The sequence below is a fragment of the Humulus lupulus genome, chromosome 7 (genome assembly GCF_963169125.1).
Source record: "Humulus lupulus chromosome 7, drHumLupu1.1, whole genome shotgun sequence".
NCBI lineage: Eukaryota > Viridiplantae > Streptophyta > Magnoliopsida > Rosales > Cannabaceae > Humulus > Humulus lupulus.
Window position 1 is genome coordinate 185,499,665 of NC_084799.1, and position 11,245 is coordinate 185,510,909.

Genomic DNA, 11,245 nt, shown 5'->3' on the forward strand with positions numbered 1-11,245 from the left:
AAACCATATTTGCATACAATGTTCTTGATGACGAAGTCAAGAACTTTCTTGGTCGTGATGGTTGCGAGTGGTTCAGCTTCGGCCCATTTGGTGAAGTAATCAACTGCCACAACTGTGTACTTTACTCCGCCTTTCCCTGTGGGCAGGGATCCAATCAAATCTATCCCCCATACTGCAAAAGGCCACGGGCTATGCATCTGTTTCAGTTCATTTGGAGCTGCCCGTGGAATCTTGGAGAACCTTTGACACTTATCACATCTTCGTACATACTCCATCGAATCCTCGTTCATTGTTGGCCAGAAGTAGCCTTGCCTTAGAATCTTTTTTGCCAAACTTTGCCCCCCAGCGTGATCCCCGTAGAAGCCTTCATGCACCTCCTTCATGAGTCCCTTAGCCTTTTCTGGTGTAACACACCTGAGTAGTGGCATTGAGAATCCTCTTCAGTACATAACACCATCGACCACTATGTACCTAGCAGCTCGTCTTTGCATAGTTCTGGCTTTGTTCCTATCTGTTGGGAGCGTACCATTTGTCAGATACTCCAAGTAAGGCGCCATCCATGTATCCTCCATTCGAATCTCCATACTGGACTTAGTTGCTTGTATGCTCGGCTTACTCAGTCTTTCAACTGGCACAATGTTCAAAGTGTCAGCATCCTTTGCGCTCGCGAGTTTGGCTAAGGCATCCGTGTTTGAATTCTGATCTCGCGGGATTTGCTGGAGGGTGTACTTCGTGAACTAGGCTAGCAGGTCCTTTGTTTTATTTAAGTAGGCTACCATTTTCAAACCTCGCGCTTGATATTCTCCAAGGACCTGATTCACCACCAGTTGTGAATCACTATAGATATCAAGCATCTTTATGCTCATATCCTTTGCCATTCTCAATCCAGCGAGGAGTGCTTCGTATTCTGCTTCATTGTTTGATGCAGTGAAGTCGAACCTGATGGCGCAGTGAAATCGATGCCCTTCTGGCGTTATCAATATCACTCCCGCTCCAGCGTGGGATTTGTTGGATGAACCATCCGTGAATAACTTCCACGAAGGATTTTTGTCTTGAGGCTCGGGCGCTTCAGGCTGTTCGCACTGCTCGCTATCTGGGAGTTCGGTGAACTCTGCAATAAGATCGGCTAAGACTTGTCCTTTTACTACTGCTCGCGGTGAATAGGTTATGTCGAACTGCCCTAACTCGACTGCCCATTTTAACAATCGCCCAGCCGCCTCGGGTTTTTGGAGGACTTGTCGAAGGGGCTGATCAGTTAGAACCGTGATAGGATGAGCTTGGAAGTAGGGGCGCAGCTTTCTAGAGGCAAGGATTAAGCAATATGCTAACCTCTCGATTGGTGGATATCTCAATTCTGCCCCGATCAGTCTCTTGCTGACATAGTAGACTGCTTTTTGTGCACCCTCTTCCTTTCGCACTAGCACCGCGCTGGCAGCAACTTCAGTAATCGCCAAATAAATAAACAAAGTTTCTCCTTCGATCAGCTTTGATAAGATGGGGGGCTATGCCATATGAGCTTTCAGCGCCTGGAATGCTTGCTCACAGTGTTCTGTCCACTCAAATTTTTTATTCCCCCTAAGTAGATTGAAGAACGGGACGCACTTGTCTGTTGATTTTGAAATGAATCTACTTAGGGCCGCGATTCTTCCGGTTAAACTTTGTACATCTTTGATCCTCTCTAGCGACTTCATGTCGATCAGGGCTTTAATCTTATCGGGGTTGGCCTCGATTCCCCTTGAATTTACAATAAACCCCAAAAACTTCCCTGATTCGACTCCAAAGGAACACTTGAGGGGATTTAATTTCATTTGGTACTTGTTTAACACATTAAAGCACTCTTGTAAATCCCCCACATGCCCTTCTGCCTTCTTAGACTTTACCAGCATGTCATCCACATATACCTCCATGTTTACTCAAATTTGTTCTTTGAACATGTGGTTGACTAGCCGTTGGTAAGTCGCACCTGCGTTTTTCAGTCCGAAGGGCATTACTTTGTAGCAATACAAGCCCGTATCGATCCGAAAGCTGGTGTGATCCTCATCTGGGGGATGCATGCTAATCTGGTTATAGCCTGAATATGCATCTATGAATGAGAGGATCTCGTGCCCTGCAGTAGCATCGACCAATTGGTCGATCCTTGGGAGTGGGAAGCAGGCTTTATTGAGGTCTATAAAATCCACACAGGTCCGCCACTTGCCGTTAGGCTTGGGGACCAGCACCGGATTGGAGACCCACGATGGATAAAAAGCCACCCTTATGAATCCATTCTCCTTTAGCCTTTCCACTTCTTCTTTTAAGGCTCGTGATCTGTCTTTATCGAGCAGCCTTCTTTTTTGTTGCACGGGTGGAAAGGTCTTGTCTATATTCAGGACATGGCTGATTAATGCAGGATCTATCCCAACCATGTCTTTATGCGACCAGGAGAAAACTTCCTGGTTCTCTCGCAGGAATTCCACCAGTGCATGCTTCGTGGTAGGCTCTAAGTTTTTCCCAACCTTTATGACTCTGGTTGAGTCTTCTTTGTCGAGTTGGACCTCCTCCAGGTCCTCGACAGGTCCAACATTTTCTTCAAAATCCCCAAAGCGAGGATCCAAATCTCCATCCTCCCTTTGGGCAACACCCTATTTGGTGACTTCATCACCTGATTGGGCTTGCGTATCAACTGCCATCTGCAATCTATCTGGGGCAGTGCTCCTCGGTGTTCCGCTTTTCGCCTTTGTGATCGAGGCATTGTAGCACTCCCTGGCTTCTCTTTGGTTTCCCAAAACACGTCCTACCCCCGCGTCTGTTGGGAACTTCATGGCTAGGTGCCACATAGAGATGAAGGCCCGCAGATCAACCAGTATGGGCCTTCCAATAACGGCTTTGTACGCCGAAGGACAATCGACCACTACAAAAGTGGCGAGTAATGTCCTTGTTGCAGGCGTTGTACCTGTCGTTACTGGGAGTTTGATCATTCCGGCTGGGGCGAGTCCTTCTCCAGAGAAGCCGTATATCGTTTGATTGCAGGGTTCCAAGTCTTTTACAGACAATTTCATGCGTTCCAGTGTTGACTTATACAGGATGTTCACTGAACTTCCTGTATCGACCAGTACTCTCTTCACCATTATATTGGCCATCTGGATGTCCACGACCAGCGGATCGGAATGTGGGAACCGGACGTGTTGGGCATCGCTATCAGAGAAGGTTATCTCACCTTCCTCTGATCGAGCCTTTTTTGGTGCACGGTCCTCCACAGTCATCATCTCGATGTCCTGGTTGTGGCACAGAGTCCGAGCATATCGCTCTCTGGCTTTTCCGCTGTTTCCCGCAAGGTGCGGGCCTCCACAGATGGTTAAGAGTGTTCCAGCCACAGGGGCAAGCTGTAATGGTGGCGAGCGTTGGCGTGTTGATGCCTCCTCGTTGCCACCTGGAGCTTCTCGTTGGGAATTTCCCGAGGCCCGTACATATCTTCTCAAGTATCCTTGTCTAATAAGGAACTCGATTTCGTCTTTTAACTGGTTGCATTCGTTAGTGTCATGTCCGCAGTCGTTATGGTAACGACAGAACTTGGTAGTGTCTGTTTTCGAAATGTCCTTCCGAATGGGTCCAGGTTTCTTGTATGGCACACTGGAGCTTATGGCCTGGTAAACCTTTCCCCGAGACTCAACGAGGGCAGTGTAGTTAGCGAACCGAGGCTCATAATGATTACCCTTAGCTCGTTTGTTGTCGGAGGTGGAAGGTTCGTTATACGGCCGTTTTCCACCATTCTTGCCATTACCGTTGCCGTTCCCGTTGCCTTTGCCATTGCGATTAGGTTTGGAACCATTGGCGGCTTTGGCGGGTTCGGCGGCCTTCTTACCTTTGTTCGAGGGTTTTCCATCATCAGCAATGGCTTCTTCGAGCTTGATGTAGCGGTCAGCTCGGTCTAAGAATTCTTGGGTAGTTCTCACTCCTTCTTTTCGGAGACTTTTCCAGAGGGGAGAGCAACGTTTAACCCCTGCGGTAATGGCCATCATCTTGCCTTCGTCTCCTACTGTTTTTGCTCCAGCTGCCGCTCGCATAAAGCGCTGGACGTAATCCTTTACTCAATCCCCGTCCTGCTGGCGAATTTCGACTAGCTGGTTTGCTTCGGTTGGGTGCACGCGACCAGCATAGAATTGTCCATAGAACTCCCGTACGAACATTTCCCAAGAAACAATGCTCGCGGGAGGGAACTTGAAAAACCACTCCTACGCAGCTTCAGAAAGTGTTGCAGGGAAGATCCTGCACCGAGCGTCTTCGGACACTTTCTGAATGTCCATCTGAATTTCAAACTTATTGACGTGCGAGACTGGGTCTCCATACCCGTCAAAGTTGGGAAGCGTAGGCATCTTGAATTTTCTGGGAGTTTCGGGGTTAGCTATCCTTTGTACGAAAGGAGTGCCTTTCCTCCTATCGTGGTCGATGTATGAAGTCCTTCCCCCGACCAGTTGTTGTACAGCCTGGTTGAGGGCGTCTATTTGGGCCTGCACTGCGGTAGGAATCGTTGTGGCCTCTGTTGTTGGGGGGACGTTCTCGCCGTGCCTCTCGCGGCGATCATTGAGTACATCTCTCAAGTCCTCTTCTCTTCTCCGCTGCTCGCTACTCCTGAGCCGGTTGAAGACATTATTTTGTCTGGGCTGCCCCCCAGCGTTCTGTCCATTTGGTTGGTCATCTTGACGTACCTGGCTCCTGCCTTTACCTCTTTCTCCATTCCTCCCACCGGCATTTCCTTTGCCTGAGTCGGCCTCATTGTATCTGTGGCCATCTCTGAACCTCGACTGGCTATGGCGAGATCGACTGTTCCCCCGAGGTCTGTTCCTGGCTGAACCATCCCGAGCGTTAGAGGATGGCCTGCGCTGGTCGTGGTGTCCCCGTGCATCATCATGCTGTGGGGGGCCCCGGACCGCAGAGCCTAACTCTGAATCTCTCCTATTGCCAGGAGGGTACTAACCTCTGTTCGGTAGGTTCGGCCCATCATCCCTACGACGTCTAGGGCTACGAGGCTGATGCTCGGCCCTATTCTGCCTCTGTTGCGGGGGGTTACCTCGAGCAGCTTGGGATGGTGGGTGTGCTTCAGAATCCTGTGGGACATCGTCATGGGGCATCTGAGGCTGCTCGGGCCTTTGCGGACTCGAAGGATGGATCGGTGGGCTCGGATTAGGACCCCTCTAGGGTGGCCCATTCACCAGTTGGTCAGGCTGCAAGGTAGGTGCAGTCTGATTTCTGGCCAATAGCAAGGCTGCTTCAAGGGCTGCCATGGCTTCGTTCTGGCGGCGGTCCACCTCCGCCTGCCTTTCGCTCAATTCCGTGCGCTGCCGTTCAATCTCCTACTGCTGCCGCGCCATAACTTCAGCGGCTGTCTCCTGACTGGCTCTCAGATTAGCCAGCTCTTCCTGCAACGCGCCCAGAGTACTCTTCAGCGTTGCATCATCCATTTCCTCCTCTTCAAAGTCCAGTTGTGGCTCATCCTCCGCCATGCTCGCAGGAGGAGGAGGAGGTGGCGGGTTTGACGGTGCAGCGGCGGCCGCCTGTCCAGTTTTCCTTCCAGCTTTCGCCATCAGTTTTCTCAACGACGATAAATCAAGCTCTCAATGAAAGCACCAGAATGTTGACCCAAGATTTGGCCAACTGACACGGAGTCAGAATATGCTTGATATGAATGAAAAAGATGAGAAGAACGTAATGACAAAAGTAAATAAAACACAGTAATTTATAGTGGTTCGGCCCCAGGATCTGGTAATGACCTACGTCCACTTAGAATGATATTGATATAAAATTAAGAAGAGTGATCAAAGAACCAGGGTTCAATGAGTTTCACACTCTTCTCAAGAACAATACAGATTTACTTGGAGAATTACTATTGCTTCCTATGATTCCAAAGTCCAAGCAAAAAAGCCCCCCTCCCTTGAGCTATCTCTTCTTATTTATAGGCTCAAGGAGGGTTACAAGAGATTGTTACAAATATTCTTCCCTGAATAATCGGGTATCCAGAAGATTGTATGAGATAACAAAAACTAAGCAAACGTGCATATTGCACGTTGCTTGTATCTAGTATATATGATATTTGTGTAGATAACGAAAATTGTTGGTTTTAACAGTTTTTTTTTTATTTTTTTCGTTAACTTTAACGGAATATTCTTATATATAACAGAATATTTTTATATGTAACGGTAGATTGTAAACATGATTTAAACTTAAATCAAATTAAATAAATTAATTAATTAAAATAAGATATTTTTGAGATATTTTACAATAAAAATTATTTAAAAATTATAAAATCATATGTTTTATAACTTAAATAATAAAATTTAATTAAACTTAAACTTCACGTATTATAACATAATATAATCTACTATCAACTAGAAACTAGAAACAAACTTTTTTTTTCAAAAATTAGCAACAAACTTAAATTTAAAATTCATGTATAATATTAATATGATTGAAGCTCTTTTTCTTTATCAAATTCACCAAATGACATTGATGCATGTATACTACTCTACATTATGACTTTTTCTATTCTTATTTTATTCTTTTATTAATTTCTTTTTAAATATTATTGTAATTTATATATATATATATGTCATGTAGCCATGTAAATATATATCTATGTCAATGTTGTATTTAGATGTCATATATATAGAGATTATTGATATAAATATTTATATATGCTATAGAACTGTAATTCATTCTGTTATATATTGAAGAAAAAAAGTGAACCGGTTTTTATTAAAATTATAGATAATATTTTGCCATAATTTTTTAATATATTTATGTCACATTATATTAAACATATTTTATTTATTTTTATGATATATTGTTTATTTATTTAAAATTTATATGATAATTAAAAATAATAAAAATAAATACATATATGAATAAGCATGTTTATAACTTTAAAACTAATCAAACGCGCATTGCACGTTATTTTTACCTAGTATATATATATATATATATATATCATTTTTACAATTTTTATTTTATTATTGCGGTTTGGTATATAAATAATATATGGTATACATTTGATATTATTTGGTATATGTATGATATCGATCATAAATCCGTATTTTTTAAAAAAAATATATATCTTTTTGGACCATATGTTTTGTCTCACTGCCTGTTTGAAATCTGTATTTTCACAAATTATTTTTTGGACCATGTGTTTTGTAAAATTATTCAAATAGACTCATAAACTAAATTTTGGTCAAAGTTTATTTAAACCAAAATTACAAATATTTCGCCAAATTAATAATTCATAACAAAAGCACTATTATTCTGCCTAATAACTGTGTTGTCATATTTATTTATTTTTTTATTATAATTAGATTTATGAGACTATTTGAACTATTTTATAAAATACAAAGTCCAAAAAAGTAATTTGTCAAAATATATGATCCAAACAAATAATAGAACAAAATACACAGTCCAAAAATGTATTAATCTAAAAAAAACTTAAAAATTGTAATGAGAATGTAAAAATAATTTTTTTTAAAAACTTAGATTTAGTTATTTAGAATAAAAAAAATCTTATTATTATTATTATTAATGGTGGACTCATTTAATTTTAGCCGTCCGACAAAACATTACCACATGTAATAACTCCACTTAAATAAAGTGTCAATTTGTAGTCCTCACATTTTTGTCGGGCTTATTAAAGCACAAGAAAAGTAGCTGGACAGCAATAATAATACATGTGAGTGGTCACTTCTGACGATACAAATAAGCAAAGCTACCAAAAGATGGATTCACTGACCGATTCAAAAAGAGTTACAATTGGATAGGTATCGCTTTCTGCTAATTATACGAAATATAATGAGTATACAAAATAAAGCACATAATTTCCAACATAACCGCGTAAAGCGTACCAAGTCTAAGTTTTTCTTAATTGTACTATTGTTATCATTTCACTCGGCAAATCCTTCTCTCTCAGATTTATTGGTCTTTTACTCCACTTCTATCTATCTATCTATAAATATTACCCAAATCAAAACCAAACAAGAAGTAGACAGCGGCCAAAATCTTAAAAAGAAACAATAATAATACATAAGTACAATAAAACTTCCAAATGACACCAATGCAGGAGCGGGCACCGGGTTTTCGCTTCTACCCAACTGAAGAGGAGTTGGTTTCTTTCTATCTGCGCAACAAGCTCGAATCAAAACGAGAGGAAATAAATGGCGTCATCAAAGTCATAGACATTTACAGCATAGAACCATGGGATCTACCAAGTACAGTTCCTCCAATTCTTTTCTATTCTATGTAGATTCTTCTATAATCTCTATGTTTTATATAAATAAATGTTTGGATACGTAAACTTACATGCATTTGCTTTGGCTGGCTTGTTTTTTTGCAGAGTATTCAGGAGAGTTGTGCCAAGGAGATACTGAGCAGTGGTTCTTCTTTACACCAAGGCAAGAAAGGGAAGCTCGAGGAGGAAGACCAAATCGTACCACAGCTTCCGGATATTGGAAGGCAACTGGATCACCTAGCTATGTTTACTCCTCGGATAACAGAGTGATTGGGGTGAAAAAAGCCATGGTTTTCTACAAAGGGAAAGCTCCTACAGGAAGGAAAACCAAGTGGAAGATGAACGAGTATAGAGCCATTGAGGAAGTAAACAACTCGAGCAACATCGCTACTCCTATGGTGATGTAACTCTATATCAATACTTGCAACTCTTTTAAGAAAGTAATTAATTGTACGTAGTCTCAGCATATATATATATATATATATATACACCTTTCATATGTAATAGTTGCTGATCTTATCTACCATGTCTTGTTTTCAGTTGAGGCATGAATTTAGCTTGTGCCGAGTATACATTATATCTGGGAGTTTCCGAGCATTTGACCGGCGCCCAATTGAGTTAACAAGACACATACAAGAACAACAAGGGGACCAAGCAGGACCATCTAATCAGAATGCAGCAATGGTCGAAAGAGCTCCAAGTTCATCACCTGAAACCTCATGTTCAGGAGACCTTGTAGATAACCCAATGGCCAGAGGGAGTACTGATTGGGAAATGAATCAACACCCTCTTTGGGATTGGGAACTATTTAACTGGCCAAAATGAAGCCACAGGAATGTCTGATTGAAGTTTTTGGACATAACAAATCAAATATAGATAGAGTAACAGATTTCCTTTTTGTTTTAATTTCTTCCTCGCATACATATGTGAAGGATAACATTCAGTGACTAATAATTCCAAAAAAAATAATTATATATGTAAAAATAGTTATTTTTTTCTTTTTTTGGCGGGCGGGAGGGGGCAAGATCCGAAGAGAGCAGCATAGAGGTGTTAGTAAGGGAGACTGGGTCTGTCGACGTGTGGCTGTAGCAAAGAGAGTACGTAAATGTTACCATTTACACCTACCAGCTTTGGAGTCATACTACTGACGAAATTTGTCTTTATTGAGTTTCAACATGACGTCACAATTTTATGACTGATTTTTTTAATGGTTGTACAGTATTGTACATTGAGACATCAACAATATTGTAAAGAAAATATAAATCTAAAATGTTCGGACCATTATTTATTTGTCCTCTCAAAATTTAGCATATTTTTTAGAATATTATTAGCGTAATACTCTTGTTAAAATATGCTCTCATATTACATCATTATAGCACAATAATACTTTTAGACAGAGCTGGTCCTGATGGGAGGTCTTATAAAGAATATATTATTTTTAATAAAATTATATATAAAATAATATTTTTCAAAATTTTGAATTTATATATATATAAAAAAAAATTACGAGGGTGTTTAACACTTTAACTAATAAAATTGTTTTTTGTTTTTAAAAGCTAAAAACTGTTTTTTGAAAACAAGTTAAGGATGTTTGGCGTTGTTGTCAGAAAACAATTTTTAAAAATAAAGTTACAAAAAACAGAAAATTTTGAGAACAGCAAAAGATTGTTTTCTGTTGTTCTCAACAAAAATTGTCTATTTTTTTTTCTCACATCATTTTTTTAATTATTATTATCTAACATCATTTTCTCTCTAATTAGTTTCTCTCTCTTCACTTTCTCTCACATCACTTTCTCTCTCCTTATTTTCTCTCTCATCATTTTCTCTCTAGCTATTTTCTCTCATATCGCTTTTTATTTTTTCATTTTCTCTTTCATAATTTTTCATCTCCTTATTTTCTTTTGCATCACTTATTATGTCATCATTTTCCCTCTCATCACTTAATATATCATCATTTTATCTCTCATCATTTTTTCTCTCTCATCATTTCCACCATCATCACTTTCTCTATACTCACTTCTCTCTCTTCACTTTCTTTCTCATCACATTCTCTCTCATTTTTTCTTGGATCAATTTCTCTTTTTTTAATTTTTATTTCTTAAAATTTTCTTTCTTTATTTTCTCATTTTTCATTATTTTTTTCAAATTATTTTATCTCATTATTTATTGTAAACTTTTAAAATATTTTTCTCTTTGTAAATATATTTGTTAATTTTTTATTTAAAATTTTAAAAAAATAAAACTAAAAAGTTATTTTTAGAAAACATTAACCAAAAGTTTTTTGAAAACTACAAAAAATAGTTTTTAGAATACAACTTTAAAAACAAAAAACTGAAAATAATACCATATAGACCCTACCTATATTTTTAAAAAATTTGGGGTCCGATTGTCGCTGGGCCTGCTTTTGCTTTTAGATATGTGATTAATTGCAGGCTAGGCGAGAACAACTAAGAGTGAAAATAGTAGTTGTTAAGTTTAGTTTTCTGTTGAGTAGTTCTCTTTGTACTACGCTGCCTATAAATAAGAGTTTTGTTGACTCACTTCTCGTTGAAGCTTCTAGTTTTTTTCTTTTTAGAATATCTTAGGTTACAATTAGATATATTACAATTCAACAAATTTCTTTCAAATATGTTATTTTTCCAATTTTTCTCAATTTCAACTCTAACCTTAAATAGTGTTGATAGAGCCATCTCGGGACCTATCGACTTATAATTTCAAGCTCCAATGAATTTAGATTATTGTTGACGGTGAGAACTCGTCAACTAAGTTGAGTTGGAAAAATTATCAAATCAAGATCACTAATCGGAAAGCTGTAAAAATTTGAACAATAACTCAAGAACAATGATAGAACAATAATGGAGAATTCAGTCTTTCATTCACACTTAAGCCTCTGCTACAGTAAAATTTCCAACCCCTTCTCAGGTGGTCTTAGAGTTCATTTTATAGTAGGCTCTAATGGCCTTAGGTACATAGTGGTCCAGGAGACCAAGTGGTACA

At 39.5% G+C, this 11,245-nt stretch overlaps 1 protein-coding gene across 1 annotated transcript; it reads left to right on the forward strand.

Moving 5' to 3' along the window:
* The first annotated feature begins 8,012 nt into the window (after window positions 1-8,012).
* LOC133788926 (NAC domain-containing protein 90-like) lies at window positions 8,013-9,529 on the forward strand. The gene is made up of 3 exons (XM_062226591.1): window positions 8,013-8,228; window positions 8,354-8,646; window positions 8,789-9,529. The coding sequence occupies exons 1-3, from the start codon at window positions 8,066-8,068 to the stop codon at window positions 9,071-9,073; spliced, it is 741 nt and encodes a 246-aa protein (XP_062082575.1). The 5' UTR covers window positions 8,013-8,065; the 3' UTR covers window positions 9,074-9,529.
* The last annotated feature ends 1,716 nt before the right edge of the window (window positions 9,530-11,245 follow it).